This window comes from Atractosteus spatula, chromosome 6 (assembly GCF_055471065.1).
Source record: "Atractosteus spatula isolate fAtrSpa1 chromosome 6, fAtrSpa1.hap1, whole genome shotgun sequence".
Taxonomy (NCBI): Eukaryota; Metazoa; Chordata; class Actinopteri; order Semionotiformes; family Lepisosteidae; genus Atractosteus; species Atractosteus spatula.
The window spans coordinates 19,091,376-19,112,125 of NC_142711.1; the positions used below are offsets into that span (position 1 = coordinate 19,091,376).

General features: G+C 43.7%; 1 protein-coding gene across 1 annotated transcript; it reads left to right on the forward strand.

Annotated features, from left to right (window-relative positions):
* Positions 1-5,130: 5,130 nt before the first annotated feature.
* On the forward strand, positions 5,131-18,338 carry LOC148832592 (SLAM family member 9-like). The gene is made up of 4 exons (XM_088918127.1): positions 5,131-5,190; positions 12,337-12,619; positions 17,482-17,712; positions 18,175-18,338. Exons 1-4 carry the CDS (start codon positions 5,131-5,133, stop codon positions 18,336-18,338), a joined length of 738 nt encoding a protein of 245 aa, XP_088774253.1.
* The last annotated feature ends 2,412 nt before the right edge of the window (positions 18,339-20,750 follow it).

The following is a 20,750-nucleotide window of genomic DNA, read 5'->3' on the forward strand; positions in this document are numbered from 1 at the left end:
CGGTCAGTTCTGTGTAAAAGCTCTGGTCTTGACCAAAATAACACTGTGTCCTCACTGCTCCTTCAACATGTGAAACTGCCCCAGCCTGAAGCAGAAATACCAGTGAAACCCTCAGACACCTCCAGACCACACTCACCCAGCCTCATGCAGACTGTTAATTCTCACCCCACTTCGCAGTTTCACACTTCATCACCCCTGCTCTCTATATCTCTCTCTTTACAAGGCTTCGGACAATTTAAATGTATTTTTATTAGTGAGTTCAGGCCCAGCCCTTCACATAATGCTGATGGAGAAAGTAGAAGATAGAGAACAACACAATATCTGAAGCACAACCAGTAATACAGAGTTGTTTCTTCTTGAGGTGTCCAGTTCATCATTCATAACTCTCGCTCACTAATGGCCAGATCATGTTTAAAGAGTGTGGTCAAGGCTCTGAACTTGGGACTGGAGGATTGTGGGTTCAAACCCACAGCCTGCTCTGTAGTTTAAAGGACACTGAAAACATGGACACGGGGATACTGAACATACTGAACAAGGCCTTCCTGTACAGTGCTATATAGTACTGGACAGAGGAACATTGACCACAGTGAACAAGGTCTTCCAGTACAGTTCTGTACTGTACTGAACACAGAGACACTGGGCACAGTGAACAAGGTCTTTCTGTACAGTGCTCTACTGAACACACTGTACTGAACAGAACAAGGTATGGTTCTGTATTGTACTGAACACAGTGAAGGTCTTCCTATACAGTTCTTTACTACACTTCACACAGTGACACTTGTGACAGGGAGGCTACAGGACAGAGCTCTATGTCCTTCTGAAGACACCTGTCACTATTGAAAAGTTTACAAGCGAGTTGTCTTTCAGGAGCCCCCAGCTGAGGAATTAGGAAAGAGATGACCTGCATGGGTTAATAAAGCTCAGGGTCCTGGTTCTGCTAGATCTGTACTGGACAGCAGCACTCAGGAAGCAGAGTCGGTCTATGTTTAGAGGCAGCGGGCAGCAGTGGGTGGTACAGTAACTATTTCATGTCTTCAAATAGCAGCTTTAAAAACAGCAGAGAGAAACCTACTTCTTTTTTTCCAGGAACTGTAGCTTGAGAAGGCATCACATTAAAAAATACCTCTATTTTCAACCAAAAGGAATTAAACAGACATCTAACACAACTGCAGGATAGACAGACTTGATTTTCTTTAAAGTTAGTCGGCCTTATCAACAGTCTATAAAAGGGCAAATTGAAATCAATCTTCAGAGTCAAGCATGGCTGGAGAGAGACAATGTGTGAACTTGTTGCACAGTGAATGAAATGCAGCCTGTATGCTGGTTAGTATCCAGCTGATCCCAGGATCTCATCCAGCTGTTTACTGAAAAAAACAGTGTATGGGCTTCAACAACACAGCTGGGCAGCTTGTTCCACACTCCCACCACTCTTTGTGAAAAGCACTTGTGAAAAGAGTATGCCACTTTGAGCGTCCCTGCTCTCAGTTTCAAGTGTGCTTCCCCTTTGTAGAGCATGCAAGAAGTCACAGGAGAGTTTAGTGGAGGTTTGAAATTAGTTTTAATTTGTTATGGAAAATTTGTTATGTTTCCAGAGAACACCCAAGTAGACACACAACGTGTATCCTCCATGGTGCTCTGAATCCAAACGGTTTTTCAGGCAGTTTTGTTGTCTGATTACAGCTCAGGTCATTCTCTGTCACCACAAGTAGCAGTGACTGTTGCAACCTCTGCATATGCATTAGAACTGTACAACATATTTCCACACTTGGCACAGTGTCTGTTTCTAAGAAGTTTATCCCTTCCTTTCGGTCATTCCCAAACTGTCACACACTCAGGCCAGGTCTTGCACCTTAGTTTCCACTTGTGCTCTCTGGATTGTGATCGCTGCTCATTCTCAGTGTTACTGTTAGAAGGACAGTAGACGTGCTCTGTTCATCTAAAACAACATCTGTCCTTGGAAACAAATAAGATAATGCAACTTTTTTTGTACTGGGATGTAAAAGCCCTCAGATAATCAATAGCTATAAAGGGGACACACATTTTATATTAACCAGGATGGTGCGAGACAGTTTATTCCTTGACAAATTGAAGCTGCACAAAGACTCAGCCCATGCTGTTGCTGGTGTAAGGAGAAACAGTATTTAAACAAATAACCCTGCAACACTGAGGCTCTTACCTCTGAAAGCCAGTAATGAACAGGAAAAGAAGACATTACCACTCAAATTTAATTTATTTCCACTCTCAGTGATAGGACTCCTGCATGAAGGTGTGAAACAGTGTAAAAATGACAATTTTAAGGGTAAAAGATGAGGAGCTGGGTGAGCCCACAAGGTAAGAAGCCCTCCCCATTCATGAGATACTGGTTTCTAAGATCAGTGTCCCCTCTGCTGGTCTTGTGTGGTACTGCAAGCAGGGGACAGGGGTAGTATGAGCTGAGTAATACAGTACAAGTAGGGACCTGCGTCAGGCTGCGAAGGAACGGGTAAAGTTTTATTCCATGTTGAAAAGAAAGGAGATAACTTTTCAACTGTTGAGTTTTATTAGCAGTACCACATTTGGCTTATTTATAGGCATAGCAATTACAATTTAAAGCAATAATATTTTTAGCTTTTCTATACGCACAACATGTTTTAATGTTACTGCTGGAAATGTAAAATCTCTCATTACAGTAAATCAGGTCACTGTAACATCCTGACTGCATCAGCTTGAGCTGGTGCTTCACTCCTGGAGACAGGCTGTTGTGATGGAACAGATGGAAAGAGACCTGGTCTTGATGGAATTAGCACCCATTAATCAGTTATCGGTGATTATATACCGTTAATCAGTAATCGGTGATTATATGCCATTAATCAGTAATCGGAGGCAGGTGATTGGGGGAATTGGCCTGAGAGAGTCCGCACCGCCCTGGGGGGTATTAGACTCCTCGTACAGGTGTGCCTGTGCTGGCTTGGGCATAACACAGATCATGTAAATACTAATCAATATCTTTACATTAAAATACATTTTAAAATTAGCACGATTTATCACAAGTTCAGTTTGACACTGAAATGTCATTAGATCAGGTAGTGATTGGTGTGTCCTAATCACACACAAGACACACTGCTGTGGAGCTGGGCCAGTCTGAGATCAGACTCCTGTACAGTCCTGTACTACACTGGACACAGTGATCTGACAGTGTCTGGACATCACTAATCGCACACAGGACACACTGCTGTGGAGCTGGGCCAGTCTGAGATCAGACTCCTGTACAGTCCTATCCTATACAGACACAGTGACCTGACAGTGTCTGGACATCACTAATCACACACAGGACACACTGCTGTGGAGCTGGGCCAGTCTGAGATCAGACTCCTGTACAGTCCTGTACTACACTGGACACAGTGATCTGACAGTGTCTGGACATCACTAATCACACACAGGACACACTGCTGTGGAGCTGGGCCAGTCTGACAACTGTCTTCCTGCAACTATAGCCTGTGATGTTTCACACCCCTGTAGTTCAATCAGAGAGAAATGAAACAGATTGCAGGTTGTGGATTGCAAATGGGAAATTCTTGTTCTGTTTGTGTTTCACAGACTTCTGAAATTTTCTCGTGCCTCGTATGTTTCGTTGATATGGTAAAGTCTCAGCTACATGTATCGTATAAAAGGAAAAGTGTAACTTCAGTTGAGCGAGCATATTTACCGAGTGTGAGGGGAACCCCTGACTCGGTGATATGCTCCCCTTCAGCTGACTGAATAAAGATCTCTGTTTGACAATCTCCCAACCTGAGTGAAGACTGAGTTTTCTTTGTCAAAGTATACCATAATAACAAACAGGAACTAGCATATTGTTCAATTAATGAATAGAATGAAAAATAATAAAGATACTTTCCTAAAAAACAGAATAGTCAGTGATATTCCTACCTGAGCTGGAGCAGAGAAGAAGGGGCTCTTCGATTCCTGACATGTGGCTGCGATTCCCACGATCTCACAGAGAGAAGGAAGGATTATGGGAAATATCTTCCGACACGCCCTCCTTCCTGCCGGTCTCACCCCTACTGGAGCATCAGTGCCGATGGAGTCTCGTCCCTCAAATTTGCCTCAACAAGCTGTGTTGGCCTGAACACAGCACTCTGCAGTTGCAAGTACCAAGAGGGCCACTAGGGGGCACCCTGTAGCTGAAAGTCAGGAGCACTGATCAAATTGTGCAACACCGCCTCATAACCCTTGATGGAGACAAATATAATCAATAGGATTCTAACAAAAATGTAATCATATTCTAACCTACACAAGAATACATATACAAACGACAAATTGACTCATACAGTGTAAGACCAAACCTAACCCCATGGTGTTGGGAGGCTACAGGACACCCAGTGCCGATGTGACTGGGAGACTCACAGTGGGGTGGGAGTAGGGTCCTCTCAGGCTGTAGACAATGTCTGGGAACCCTCTCACTGTCTTTTCTCAGAGTCTCAGTAAGACAAGCAAACCTGAGCTGATGGGGTTCAGGAATGTCAGCAGGTTTGTGTTTAACTTCATCACCTTTCATTTGTTCAGGTTTAGACCTGTTCTGATTGGTGTTAAATGTATCAGACTGTAGAGGAGAGGCAGTGGGTCAGATACGGATGATGAACTCTTGGTTAGACGTATCGAGACGAGCGCTCCTGGCTGGGCTACAGGGTGGGGAAATACAGGCTGATGGACAGTTTTATTGCCCCGTTCATCACAGCGGGTGAGCTGGTGACAGAGCCAGTAAGAGCAAGAGAGGCAGAGAGAGAGAGCAGACATACTCAGGACTCAGAGGAGAGAAAGAGAGGAGCTTTACAGAGGGAAACAGAGTGAATCTGGGGTAAAAGGAGAGATTTTTGTGCCAGTTTTCAGACGTCAGAGATTGTTGTGGAGTTTGCATCACTGTTCAGCACTATCATTTATTTGAAAGGTTACAATAATTAAACTGTTAAAGTTAGCATTATTTACAGTACAGAGAAAAAGGCGTGTCAGTTTCCCATAATCGTCACTGGGGGGTATGAGACTGGAGTGCCTCTTCTGTCCAGCAGCAGTAACAGCTGATAAAGGGTCACTGAACGCTTTGAATTTTTAATTTTCCAAGTCGACAGTCCTTTCTCATGTTCAATAGCTTCAGACATGAATTTCAAGCCCTTTACGTGCTTCCACATTGCAGTTCTTACTGAAGTTCTTAATCAGGTAAGTGGGATGGACTTTTTGCAATCTGTCTCTAAGTAAGAGTAGGTCTATGCTTTCCCAGGATCACTGTTGGGGTGCATATTAACATGAATAGGGACAAATGAAACTGCTGGTGTCATGATACCGTAACACTGAGCTCAGATCAGTGAAACAGAGACCTGCTGGAAGCAATCAGAGACCCATGTCTGGTCTGGACTGCAGTGTTGACCTGTTTGAGATCTTTAACCTCATCCAAAGCAGCGTTCAGCCTCTCTCTAATCTCTCTCCCTTCCCTCTGAAGCTGACCTCTTCCATTACTTGCCTTAATTCAACCATATTTCTTTGAGTCTTCAAATCTCAGGAAGAACTTTTTCTGAAGGACAGTACATCCAATTTTTGTCAGTGTCTCATTTCATACCTCACAATAATATTCTTTTCATTTTTCAGTTCCTGATGTTCGATGTTCATTGGGATTAACATGCTTGGTCTGGCGAGGTTTTGTAATGACGTTGGAGGTCCCAGAGATGAAAACAGCTAGAGCTGAGTGAAAAAGACAAGTGCACCAGTTCTAGAGCAGGCATGCATGTTCACTCACATTTTGCTCAGAAATGGTGTTGTTTAACAGAAGCTCAGGAGGAGGTCAAATATTCTCATTGTTTCTACACAACTCTGCACACATCTTCTCTAGCTGCCCTCCCTCCACCCAGCCGCACCCCTGCAGCAGTGAGTTGGGTTGGGACGGTGTTGCTGATATTACAGCCAGTGCTGTCATTTCTTCACCCAGGTGGGTTAATGTCAGAGTAGGCTATCCCTACCTCTCTACTATCCCTTTATACTGTACTGACTACTGAGAATTACAGAACTACTGAAATACAAAAATGACAAAGAAGAGTTTTGGAACAAAGTTTTAAGACAGGTGTGACTAAGACAAACCTTCAGCAGAGTAACAGAGGTTAAAGTGTGGAGGAAGATGCTCCAGTGTCACCTCCTCCTCTGTGCAGCCTGGTGGAGCTCATATCATGGCCTGGACACACATGGCTGCTTCTGGGCTTGACTCTCTCATCTTTATTGATCATGTAAGGAATGATGGCAGTGTTAAAGACCCTAAGCAGAATCCTCTGAACTCTAAAGTACCAGCAGGAGTTTATCCCAAAATGTGGGTCAGGAGGTCAGGGTAAAAAAACAGTAAATCCATAATAACCAAGTTGAGATCCAGAAGACAAAGTCAGAAACAAAGCCAGGGGTCAGAACCAAACGGGAACGGGGAACGGGGAACGGGGAACGGGGAACGGGGAACGGGGAACGGGGAACGGGGAACGGTGCAGCTCTAGCTGGGTGAACCCCAATACTGAGCAAGGAGTGGTGTGTCAGGCTGGTTTAAGTAGGCAGGTGGAAGAAGGTGTGTCTGATTATTTAATTGGAAACGGCACTGGAATGTGAAGGAGTGGGTTAAGGGCGGTGAGTTCTCCAGGGGCGTGATGTAACAGGCAGCAGCAGAAGAATCTCTTCTGAATTTTACAAGAGCATTACTTGTGTACAGGAAAATGCTTCCATATTGGATTTATAAATAATTGCATTCTTCACCAAGCAGCTGCATACCAGCTGTATACCAAACCAAGAGTTCACCAGGAGAGAAAGCAGAAATTCTTAGACAGGTCAAGTCATTTCATAAACTTAGATTTTACATGCTGGAGAAACAACGGAAGTCAGATCACCTCAAGAGCTCAAAGTAGTTGCAACAGAGTATCTCAAATAACAAACACTCACACAAACATTTGACCACAGACTTCATGCAGGTATTGTGTTAAAGGGATCTGCAACCAGACTGTCCTGTAGCTGTCCTGATGCATCTACAGAGGCCTGGTAAATAAACATATTTCTGTATCGTGACAGATTGTGACGGAGGAGTCTTCAGAGCGGAGAGGAGAGCAGGTTACAGAAAGCAGAAGTGCAGTGGGAGCTCTGTTCCCCTGGGTCGGTGTGAGCTCTTCAGTCTTCAGTCTGTATCTGTCGCTGTATTGGAGTCATGCATACGTTGAATACAATGAGCTTTATTCTGCTGTATGTCTGCTGGATCTCTGGTAAGAGCCCATTATTAGTAGCAGTGATAGTATTATTAATAAGGCTGATGATATTGTTAGTAGGGGAAGCAGTACTGATAGTAGTAATAGCACTCATTACATTTTATAAATTGTATTATATGCATTACTATATTACTGTATGTTGGAGTATTTGTATTTGACTCTGCTTGTGGGTAGTTTCAGACTGATCATCACTTTCAGATACAAACGACCCACCATTTTGAATAAAACACGTTAATATTTCAATGACAAGACGTAAAAAAACTGCATGACAACACTGCAATCTATTATTATACATTTGTACGTAAATTAATTGGCTGGGTAGAAAATCATAAAAATATCGCTTCTTTATCAGAAATTCCACTGCGATCTTTCCTGGAAGTGCAGGTATTTTAGCCAGTTTGGTTTCTTACAGCAGTTAATCCTGATAGAGCTGTGTTTTGTAGAACAGGTAGTGTCCTTCTAGCTGTCCGATTGTCTCCAAAGGAACACCTGACAGTGAGTCCTTTGGAAAAGGAACTGGCTTATTAAATGAGCTCAATTAGCTACACGTCTTTACACTGGCTGCTCATGTACAGTATACTGATATTTGACCTTCTAATACAGTATACTGTATATAGAGAAGTGAAATGAGCCTTGTCTGTTGTGTATTAATATTGGCTCTTTCTGTTGCTGCTGTGGATGATCCTAATGGAAGCCCATTCAAAAAATGACCAATCACAGTCACCATAGTAATGTAATACATAATATGCATAACACTGTAATAATTTGTATTTTATTTGGTTTTGAGTCTGTCAAATCCATGCAATTAGCGAACAGTAGACAAGCCACATTTTCAAGCCAGAAATGTAGACAAATTGAGTTGCATTTACTTCAAATTAACTGAAGGGTCAGCTGGCCAGAAAACACCACAGCAGTAGGATGTTCTGTTGGTTTTGTGGAGGGCAGCTTTTGTGATTCTACATTATGGGAAATCAGTAGGATTTCTTCTTGATGAAAACCTTGAAGGGGCTTCAGAGAGCAATCACGCGATTTGGGCAGTATAATCTGCAGTGTTATCTATTGAAATACTGTACAAGAGTGTGAAAAAAGTATTTCACAACCTTTCTTTTTTCTGCTAGCTCAAGGGAAAACCTCTACTCTTTCCAGTTCATACATTTCAGAGACCAAGAGTGAAAGGAAAGATGTCAGTGGTCTACATCCAACAGGAAAAGCGTTAAATCAAATGTGAAATTTAAAGGTTTTCATGGAGAAGAAATCCTACTTATTTTCTGTAAAGTGGGCAAATAATATCCCTCCTGTAATGTGCCCTCCACAAAACAGACGGAACATCCTACTGTCATGGTTTTTTTACACTTTTAGAAAATTCACCAAAACGTCTCACCAAGAGCTCAACACGTACTCCACTCAGCACTGCCCTCTAACCTAACAAGATGTCAAGTCCGTAATGAGAAGCTATTTCCATTTTAAAAACACTTTTAAGAGCTCTTACTGTGTTCAGAGACACACTGATACTGCAGTCAGAGCTGCTATTACAGGCTAAATAACTGACCAGAGCTCTTACTGTGTTCAGAGACACACTGATCCTGCAGTCAGAGCTGCTATTACAGGCTAAATAACTGACCAGAGCTCTTACTGTGTTCAGAGACACACTGATACTACAGTCAGAGCTGCTATTACAGGCTAAATAACTGACCAGAGCTCTTACTGTGTTCAGAGACAGACTGATACTGCAGTCAGAGCTGCTATTACAGGCTAAATAACTGACCAGAGCTCTGACTGTGTTCAGAGACACACTGATACTGCAGTCAGAGCTGCTATTACAGACTAAATAACTGACCAGAGCTCTTACTGTGTTCAGAGACACACTGATACTGCAGTCAGAGCTGCTATTACAGGCTAAATAACTGACCAGAGCTCTTACTGTGTTCAGAGACAAACACACTGATACTGCAGTCAGAGCTGCTATTACAGGCTAAATAACTGACCAGAGCTCTTACTGTGTTCAGAGACACACTGATCCAGCAGTCAGAGCTGCTATTACAGGCTAAATAACTGACCAGAGCTCTTCCTGTGTTCAGAGACACACTGATACTGCAGTCAGAGCTGCTATTACAGACTAAATAACTGACCAGAGCTCTTACTGTGTTCAGAGACAAACACACTGATACTGCAGTCAGAGCTGCTATTACAGACTAAATAACTGACCAGAGCTCTTACTGTGTTCAGAGACACACTGATACTGCAGTCAGAGCTGCTATTACAGACTAAATAACTGACCAGAGCTCTTACTGTGTTCAGAGACACACTGATACTGCAGTCAGAGCTGCTATTACAGAGAAAGTAACCGACCGGAGCTCTTACTGTGTTCAGAGACACACTGATACTGCAGTCAGAGCTTCTATTACAGACTAAATAACTGACCAGAGCTCTTACTGTGTTCAGAGACACACTGATACTGCAGTCAGAGCTGCTATTACAGACTAAATAACTGACCAGAGCTCTTACTGTGTTCAGAGACACACTGATACTGCAGTCAGAGCTGCTATTACAGGCTAAATAACTGACCAGAGCTCTTACTGTGTTCAGAGACACACTGATCCAGCAGTCAGAGCTGCTATTACAGGCTAAATAACTGACCAGAGCTCTTCCTGTGTTCAGAGACACACTGATACTGCAGTCAGAGCTGCTATTACAGACTAAATAACTGACCAGAGCTCTTACTGTGTTCAGAGACACACTGATACTGCAGTCAGAGCTGCTATTACAGACTAAATAACTGACCAGAGCTCTTACTGTGTTCAGAGACACACTGATACTGCAGTCAGAGCTGCTATTACAGACTTAATAACTGACCAGAGCTCTTACTGTGTTCAGAGACAAACACACTGATCCTGCAGTCAGAGCTGCTATTACAGGCTAAATAACTGACCAGAGCTCTTACTGTGTTCAGAGACACACTGATACTGCAGTCAGAGCTGCTATTACAGACTAAATAACTGACCAGAGCTCTTACTGTGTTCAGAGACACACTGATACTGCAGTCAGAGCTGCTATTACAGACTAAATAACTGACCAGAGCTCTTACTGTGTTCAGAGACACACTGATACTGCAGTCAGAGCTGCTATTACAGAGAAAGTAACTGACCGGAGCTCTTACTGTGTTCAGAGACACACTGATACTGCAGTCAGAGCTGCTATTACAGACTAAATAACTGACCAGAGCTCTTACTGTGTTCAGAGACACACTGATACTGCAGTCAGAGCTGCTATTACAGACTAAATAACTGACCAGAGCTCTTACTGTGTTCAGAGACACACTGATACTGCAGTCAGAGCTGCTATTACAGAGAAAGTAACCGACCAGAGCTCTTACTGTGTTCAGAGACAGACTGATACTGCAGTCAGAGCTGCTATTACAGAGAAAGTAACCGACCGGAGCTCTTACTGTGTTCAGAGACACACTGATACTGCAGTCAGAGCTGCTATTACAGACTAAATAACTGACCAGAGCTCTTACTGTGTTCAGAGACACACTGATACTGCAGTCAGAGCTGCTATTACAGACTAAATAACTGACCAGAGCTCTGACTGTGTTCAGAGACACACTGATACTGCAGTCAGAGCTGCTATTACAGGCTAAATAACTGACCAGAGCTCTTACTGTGTTCAGAGACAAACACACTGATCCTGCAGTCAGAGCTGCTATTACAGACTAAATAACTGACCAGAGCTCTGACTGTGTTCAGAGACACACTGATCCTGCAGTCAGAGCTGCTATTACAGACTAAATAACTGACCAGAGCTCTTACTGTGTTCAGAGACACACTGATACCGCAGTCAGAGCTGCTATTACAGAGAAAGTAACCGACCGGAGCTCTTACTGTGTTCAGAGACACACTGATACTGCAGTCAGAGCTGCTATTACAGACTAAATAACTGACCAGAGCTCTTACTGTGTTCAGAGACACACTGATACTGCAGTCAGAGCTGCTATTACAGACTAAATAACTGACCAGAGCTCTTACTGTGTTCAGAGACACACTGATACTGCAGTCAGAGCTGCTATTACAGACTAAATAACTGACCAGAGCTCTGACTGTGTTCAGAGACAGACTGATACTGCAGTCAGAGCTGCTATTACAGAGAAAGTAACCGACCGGAGCTCTTACTGTGTTCAGAGACACACTGATACTGCAGTCAGAGCTGCTATTACAGACTAAATAACTGACCAGAGCTCTTACTGTGTTCAGAGACAAACACACTGATACTGCAGTCAGAGCTGCTATTACAGACTAAATAACTGACCAGAGCTCTTACTGTGTTCAGAGACACACTGATACTGCAGTCAGAGCTGCTATTACAGACTAAATAACTGACCAGAGCTCTTACTGTGTTCAGAGACACACTGATACTGCAGTCAGAGCTGCTATTACAGACTAAATAACTGACCAGAGCTCTTACTGTGTTCAGAGACACACTGATACTGCAGTCAGAGCTGCTATTACAGAGAAAGTAACCGACCGGAGCTCTTACTGTGTTCAGAGACACACTGATACTGCAGTCAGAGCTGCTATTACAGGCTAAATAACTGACCAGAGCTCTTACTGTGTTCAGAGACAGACTGATACTGCAGTCAGAGCTGCTATTACAGAGAAAGTAACCGACCGGAGCTCTTACTGTGTTCAGAGACACACTGATACTGCAGTCAGAGCTGCTATTACAGACTAAATAACTGACCAGAGCTCTTACTGTGTTCAGAGACACACTGATACTGCAGTCAGAGCTGCTATTACAGAGAAAGTAACAGACTGGAGCTCTTGTTTTGCTCAGAGAAAGACAGAGGGTGAGAGGAGCTGCAACAGTTCACTCAATTCTCACCAAGAATTGAAGTTTATATTTACTTGTATTATAAAATATGTATAAACTTAAGATGTGTTTTATAAAAACTTTCAGGTATGTACATTATATTTATATTAGAGAGGTACTTTTTCTGCAGATTTTATTAAAGCTTTTTCAGGCTGAACAGTAAGTCTCACCTCCTTCTCTATGCTTCACAGGGACACACCTGTCTCCCGCTCTACAGCATGAAGTGAAAGGCATTGTGGGAGAGTCTGTCACATTTCAAGTCAGCGTGTCAGAGGATGGGGATCTGAAACAAGGAGACACTGATTCTGTTCACACAGTAACAAGGGTGTTTAATGGGAACATAGCTCACATTGATGCCAAGTTCACAGACAGGGTGACCTGGGAAAAGACGTCTGGATTCTTTCAAATCAAGGATCTGAAAACAAGTGACAGTGGGGTTTATACAGTGCAGAACCTAAGAGAACAGAAGCCACCAACAAGATTTGACCTGAAAGTGTACAGTAAGTATCCCATTCATGTATTAAATTCACTCATTTAGTACTAGTGTCTCACAGTATTTAACCTGTGAGTGGACATTCAGTGCGTCTATTGTGTCCACAGTGTTTAACGTGATGGTGGGCAGTCAGTCAGTGTCTCTTACACCCTGCTGTTAAGCTGAGCTGCAGTGCGATGATTAGTCAAAGCCCAAGCTCAGTTCTCACTGACCTTCAACAAAATGACAAATGGCAGGACCTGTGAACAAAGTGAGGGAAAGTCTGTAAAGACCTGTCTTTAAATAACAGGAAGTGTGGTGAGGCTGGCAACCTGGAGTCATAAAAATAATTCAACAGGAAAAAGCAAAAAGGTAAAGAAGTATTACAAATGGGGAAAAGGAACATTTGAAGTCCAAGTGTCATAGACAGGGTATCTGAAACACCAAGATACTAGCACTACTGTCACACCCTCATCCAACCAAATTCCCACACAGAAGCACCCCCTTGGTAATTACACTCCAGCCCCGAGCACTTCGTCTAAACGATACCGTTCCTGTCAGTCAACCAACCACGACACTCCACCTGTCAGCGCACCTTCCTCCTCTCACAATATTTAAACCCTCTAAAACCCTTTGTTCTTCATCCGGTATTGGTCACCCCTTCGGAGCTCCAACCTCACTGTCCTTTCAAAGTCTTCTAAGCCCTTTAGGATAAGAACTACGGAACTCGCCCTTGACCACGTCTCTTCCCTGGCCCTCTCCTGGATCAGAAGCTACTGGATCTTTTCCCTTTGTCTCCTAACCACTGAGGTACCGCACAGGGTTCATCCTCCCGATTGGTCTGTAGATCATTCGTGACAACTTCTGCACAGGTGATTAAAGGGAAGAGCAAACTTTACACTGATACAGTCTCCAAAGACAGAGTGACCTGGGTCTCTCTGGATTCTTCCAAGTTAATGATCTGAAAACAAGTGACAGTGGAGTTTACACAGTGGGGAATCTGAGTGGACACAACTCACAACGATTAGCCTCACAGTGTACAGTAAGTACCCCTGTGTGCAAGAAATTCACTTTGAAACAGTACAGTCTCACAATGTTTGTGACCTGAGAGTTGGACACCATGATGAATCCCGCACAAACACAGGGAGAACATACAAACTCCACATAGACAGTTCCCCAGGAATTGGCTCTTCCTCTGCGTACTGACCACTGTGCTGCCTTATATATCAAAATACTTTTTTAAACTAATGTGAATACAGAAAAAATAACAGTAAGCCAGACTGGTTGGGATAGTCTCCCAGTTCTCTTTTGTTTTGTCCTATTTAAGGAACTGGTGTTATTTAGAAGGTGCTGTGTAGTTGGAGACTGAAGTTTCTTTGTCTCTTTACTCGTTGACAGTGCTCTCCTCTCATATAATTTGCTGCTGAATTGCAGCTTGATACTGTGCTACCAAATACACGTTCTTGAGGTTTTATTGCTTCCTTACAAATACATTTGATTGATATTACACAGCACATTACTATTCATTTTTTTATTTTAGATCACTTTTTGCATCTATGCAGAGGAATTAACTGAAGTTGGAGAGAGATTACAATAAGCATGTCACCTCTCACTCCAACTGTTCTAAATCATATTCATTCCCGATGTCATTTCCTTGAAATCTATGTGTTGTTATGAGCTCTAATGTGAACACTGAGCTTATACTCATCGACACACACAGGCCAAGTGCTCTCTGAGCAGTTTCAAAGTCACACAAAGAGTCAAAGGTGACCTGGATGCATTGCAGCTGTGTCGAATCTCCCTCAGCTGGCTCAGTGAAAGACTGTGCTCTCAGTGTGAGGAAAGAGAGAGAAGATCTGAGAGAACAAAGCTTAGCTTTGTGCTGAAGATGGTTCCCAGGGAAGACCAACACAGTGCTGAGCTGGGCTGTCCAACAGATTGTGCACAAGGTCTATCTCAGGTCCCGTCTGAATCAGGTCACAGCTGCTGATTGGTTGTGGTGGTGTCAGCTGTAGTGGACCACTCTTCTGGTTCCCCATTGGCTGGTCACCTAATTTGGATGATTGACAGGTCACATCCAGCTACAGCTCAACTCAGATGACAATCTTTCAGTGCAGCAGATTCAAAGGTGTTAATAGTGGGTAACTCATCATTGGAAATATAAAAGATGGACCCAATTCATGATGTCCTTGTTTGTTTTTGAGTCCGGACATGCTACAGGTAGTTATCAGAGAGGAGTATCAAAGATGCTTTCCTAAAGACTTGAATCAGCAGAGGTGAGCTGAGCCAGGGGTAGAGTCCTTTCAAGACCACAGATTATGAGCCGCAGACAGCCGAATCACCATCTGAGATGATGCAGCTGTCATTCCTTGTGATACCTGCCAGCTACAGTATTTAAACATGTTTCCTGTCAGCAGATGTGTGAGGTAGCTGAGAGAGACACCATGCACCAGGGCTCTGTGGGAGATCGTTAGAGAAAGAGAAACAGAGAAAGATCGGACAACGAGCCACAGAAAGATCGCTACAGAAGCAGCTCACAGAGCTGAGAGCAGCGTGTTTTAAACAGCTTTGTTGATTTTAATTATTGAGAGATTAGAGTGCTGCAGCACTGTTGTGGGATCCTGTTGCTGGCTCTCAGTTTTACAGTAGTAATAAGCCTTGCTGCTGCAGGATCAGTATGACAGATTACCCTTAATAAAGCAGAATGTGATGAATGCTGACCCACACGATATGTCACTTGCCAGATTACACATCCACACATGCACACTCTGTGAGCTATCACTGTTGTTGGCTTTTCAGAGGAGATCTCTCAGTCCCAAAAACCAGTCCATCAGAGAGGTATTAGTTAAAATATTTTCAGTTCCTCTTCATCTCCTGCTTATCAACTGTTCTTTAAAGAATCAGTTATTAACGTACTAAGGGACACCTTGAAATACTTAACCAGGCTCATCCCCTTAGATCCAGGAATACATAGATATAAAATACCAAATGCACTCTGGATTTAAATCACTAGTTTTAGACACCCCAAAACAAACAAAAATACTTTCAGTTCAGTCCTCTCCTCACTCTCCCCCTGCCCTGCAGGAGCTTAGACACAGTCCCCAGCCTCAGATCACCTGGTTGCTAGTAAAGAGTGAATCCTGCAGCATGTGGAATCACCAATTGACCCAAGCCAATGAGCTCTCTTTCTTTTCAGTGGCATTCCAGTCACACAGGACACTAATCAAGCCAGCGATCAGGCCAGGTGTGGCCAAGTTTCACTCCCACAGCTGGCTGTGGCCAAAGACTAGGCTTGCAGATCACACACAAAACAGTACCTACTGTAAGTGAGAACATTAATTATCTGAGTAACATGTTTAAAGTCATTATCCAATGCACAAACAATAGGCAGGAAAACAATAACACTCCTGCTCATTTACAGTACAGTAGTTACATTGTTACAGTCGTTAGTACATGCATAATGATCAATCCCCCATACACACGAGGGACAGCACACCTCCCGGCGCTGTCTGCTCAGGCAGACTTTTTACAGCGGGCGGACAAATAAACTATTATTTAATCATTAATTCCCATTTTCTTTAAATACTTCCCTCGCCCTTCACTTAATATACAGTAAGTGACATTAAGTCATTTAACTTTAATTAAGTTACTTCACTTTCATTAAGTTACTTACTGTACATTACATTATGTTCACTTTATGTACAGTAAGCCCTTGCTTACTTACTGTAATTATATTCAGCACTTTCCTTGTTCTTTGCAACTCGCGCTCTCCAGCCCTGAGTACTGGGATACTTCTGTGTCTTTTTCTTTTCTGCTCCCTTTTCCCTTTTGTCGCAGTGTTCCCCATCTCACTGATACCTGAGACCTGCTTGTGAGCTCTGTCAGACGCAGCCTTTTTCACCTCACCTCGTCAGTACAGTACTGTCCTACAGTATACAGTATGCGCTTGACACACGCAAAACTTGAAGGAAAATAAGTTCAAATGCAATGTGAAAAAATAAAAAGTTAATTAATCATCCAAGAAGATGCAAGAAAAGAAGAATCTCAGCAATGTTTTACAAGACTCCAGCTTATAAGAGTGAAAATATGATCATTAAAGGAGAAAACAGGTAGGAATTACTGTATCGCATATTAACAAAATCTTGTATAGTGGTTGCCTGTGTAACAAGGGATTACAGTAAGTATCTGATATGTTATTTTGAAAAATAAATGCTGTTGCATATCTCCACAGACAGAGTGTCAAGGCCTCAGTTGTCCAGAGTGTCCCAGAGCAGTGAGAGCTGCTCTCTGCTGTGCTCTGTGAGTAACGGGAGAGAGGTGACCCTGTCCTGGCAGAGAGAGGGAGAGACACTGTCTCACACCAGCAACCCTGATCTCAACACAACCCTGACTCTCCCTCTGGAGACAGAAGGACTCTCTCACTCCTACAGCTGTGTGGCCTCTAACCCAGTCAGCAATGAGACAGTCCCAGTCAGACCTGAGGAGCACTGCTTTGGTAAGATACTGTGGACACAGGATCTACTGGAGAGACGTACAGGGACAGAAACAGCTGCTACTACAGGACTGTCTTGCTTATTGTGTACAGAGCTCTTCTACAAACTCAGCTTCTGATTGTGGACAGATACAGTAATAATAACTTGATTCTGTACTGTAGTGTCCAGTCAGTGTGTCTGGACTGTATTAACCCCTCTCTCTCAGTGCAGTTTTAATGTCCTGTAGTGTCCAGTCAGTGTCTCCATTGTGTCCACAGTTTAACCTGACAGTGGACAGTCAGTGTATTTTGCGTACGGAGCACTGCAGCTATTTGTCAGCAGGTAAAGAATTAGGTCCGTATTGACAGCTGTTGTATTTCCACAGACAGAGTTTACATTTCAGGTCATGTCTCCACAGACAGAGTGTCCAGACCTCAGGTGTCCACAGTGTCCCAGGTCAGTGAGAGCTGCTCTCTGCTGTGCTCTGTGAGTAACGGGAGAGAGGTGACCCTGTCCTGGCAGAGAGAGGGAGAGACACTGTCTCACACCAGCAACCCTGATCTCAACACCCCCCTGACTCTCCCTCTGGAGACAGAAGGACTCTCTCACTCCTACAGCTGTGTGGCCTCTAACCCAGTCAGCAATGAGACACTCCCAGTCAGACTTGAGGATCACTGCTTTGGTAAGATACTGTCGTCACAGGATCTACTGGAGAGACGTACAGGGACAGAAACAGCTGCTACTACAGGACTGTCTTGCTTATTGTGTACAGAGCTTTTCTACAGACTCAGCTTCTGATTGTGGACAGATACAGTGATAATACAGTGATGCTGTACTGTAGTGTCCAGTCAGTGTGTCTGTACTGTATTAACCCCTCTCTCTCAGTGCAGTGTTAATGTCCTGTAGTGTCCAGTCAGTGTCTGGACTGTATTAACCCCTCTCTCTCAGTGCAGTGTTAATGTACTGTAGTGTCCAGTCAGTGTGTCTGGACTGTATTAACCCCTCTCTCTCAGTGCAGTGTTAATGTCCTGTAGTGTCCAGTCAGTGTGTCTGGACTGTATTAACCCCTCTCTCTCAGTGCAGTGTTAATGTCCTGGAGTGTTGTGTATTGCTCTCTCTCTCTCTCTCTGCTGTTTCACAGGTACTGGGAGCAGTGGGAGTGTGATTTTAGCAGCTGTACACTTTGTAACTGTGTCAGTGTTCGGAGTGCTGACTGTGTTCGCAGTCCTGGCTGTGATTCGGATTGAGCTCATCCTGAAGAGGCTGACAGAGTGAGAGGAAGGCAAGTGTCTTACAGGGTCTGGAGTTTGTCTTGAGTTTGGAGGGTCCTCACCTCCAATCTTTACCCTCTATAGGTACTCTAGTCTCAGCAGTCCACTGCTGAGACCCTCCACAGCTTTGGAGAGTGATGGAAGAGGAGGTGTGGGTGCTGACTGCCTCTCTGTCCCCTCAGGATACTGCGCAGTGTGTGCTGGACTGCTCTGTGTCCAATGATGTCCACTGATATATTGTTCTGTCTCTATGTGTTTACTGCAGGACAGAGGAAAGAGGAGTGAAAACAAAAAAACAAAAGCAAAAAACAACAAAACAAAAAATAGAATTGAACACAGTGTTGGACCCTGGGGTCAATTCCTAGGGTGCTATCTGTGTGGAGCTTGTGTGTTAGCCCAGTGTTCCCACAGTCCAAAGACATACTGGGAGGCTAATTGGCCCCTGTTTGTCTCTGTGTCTGTGTCTGCCCTACAGTGGACTGGTGTCCCATCCTGCTCTGTGCCCGTTGCTTGCTGGGACAGGCTCCAGTCCCCACGACCCTGAGCCACTTTACAAGCAAATGTTACAGTGTGTATTATCTCCTGCTTTCACTAAGCTGTATGAATATTTAACTTGTGTATGTAACATGCTTATGTTCATTGTTTGAGTAAATAAATCTGGTTTGATAACTTGAGTTGAGTTGGAGTTTTATTACTGCCTGATACATAACAGCGTCAACATAACATAGTCTGATACATAACAGTGGTTTGAGATGTAGAGTTTATTATAATATTCCTGTACAGCACAAGTAGATACAGACTCACAGTAGTGTGAGATTACAATTCCAGAGACAGAGAGAAGAGGAGACATCAAATAGACTATTCAGATTCAGGACCCTGCTAGAGGAACCAGGAGTCTCTGAATCTGTGGGGGTCAGACTCCTGTACAGATCAAACCTAACTCCATGACTCCATGGTGTTGGGAGGCTACAGGACACCCAGTGCCGATGTGACTGGGAGACTCACAGTGGGGTGGGAGTAGGGTCCTCTCAGGCTGTAGACAATGTCTGGGAACCCTCTCACTGTCTTTTCTCAGAGTCTCAGTAAGACAAGCAAACCTGAGCTGATGGGGTTCAGGATTGTCAGCAGGTTTGTGTTTAACTTCATCACCTTTCATTTGTTCAGGTTTAGACCTGTTCTGATTGGTGTTAAATGTGTCAGACTGTAGAGGAGAGGCAGTGGGTCAGATACGGATCATGAACTCTTGGTTAGACGTATCGAGACGAGCGCTCCTGGCTGGGCTACAGGGTGGGGAAATACAGGCTGATGGACAGTTTTATTGCCCTGTTCATCACAGTGGGGTGAGCTGGTGACAGAGCTGGTAAGAGCAAGAGAGGCAGAGAGAGAGCAGACATACTCAGGACTCAGAGGAGAGAAAGAGAGGAGCTTTACAGAGGGAAACAGAGAGAATCTGGGGTGAAAGGAGAGGGGTTTTATAGAGGGAAACGGGCAGAGAGAATCTGGGGTAAAAGGAGAGGGGTTTTATAGAGGGAAACAAGGGGAAAGAGTAAAGGCTTATAGAACGCAAGATGGAGCTGGTGCTGTACTGCAGCCTCTGAGATAATCATCATCATTATATTACTACTGATACTGAAGATAATTAAGTGTTTTTAGTGAAAATCTCATTTAAAAAAGAACATACCTGTATTAAAAAGTATCTGAAAGTATTCTCTCCTGTCTATCCTGACACTGGGGTACAGACAGTGGTCGCAGATTTAAACACAGTGGGGTGAGAGGGATTCCAAGCCGAGACCGAAAGTCCTTATTCCTGTGTGACTCACACTTCACTTCAGGTCAGGCGATATCACAGCCCTGTGAGAATGAGACAGTGGGTTTAAACCAGAAGGTTTTATAACTTAGCACTGATACTTATTTGCTTCTCTCTTCTTCCTGTTTTCACAGTTCTGCTTCCAGCAGTGGAGCTCTGGAAAATGTGAGTTCATGCTCTCTGCTCCAAACTGTAGAGTCTGGATTAGGACCCTGTCTGTGATCTCCAGGCTCTAAGGATTCATCCGGGATTGGAATCCTGACATCTCCAGAATGTATAATTTAGAAATGACCAATCTTACTTAAAAGTGCTCAAGACAGAGTATTAAAAAAATATCATCAGGCATCAGTCCAAAGAAGAGCAATCACTGGAATGTCCTGCACAAGCAATATGAATGAACTTTATGGTTTATAAAGATTGAGATGACCTGATCTGTGTTCAAAATCCTCAAAGGTATTGGTGAAGTCAAGCCAGTGGACACCTTCAGAATCAACAGACAGAGAAACATGACCTAGAACACAGGAGAAACTGTGAAGAACTGAGAACAGGATGCACTTCTTAACACAGAGGGTGGTGAGAGTGTGGAACAAGCTGCCCAGTCATGTTGTT

Bases quoted from the DNA above. Each gene is read 5' to 3' on its own strand.
- LOC148832592 (XM_088918127.1), top strand. From the start codon at position 5,131: ATGAATTTCAAGCCCTTTACGTGCTTCCACATTGCAGTTCTTACTGAA. The intron at 5,191-12,336 runs GTAAGTGGGATG...CCCGCTCTACAG, and splicing joins TTACTGAAGTTCTTAATCAG to CATGAAGTGAAAGGCATTGT. The intron at 17,713-18,174 runs CACTCCCAGTCA...TGTTGTGTATTG, and splicing joins TAACCCAGTCAGCAATGAGA to CTCTCTCTCTCTCTCTCTGC.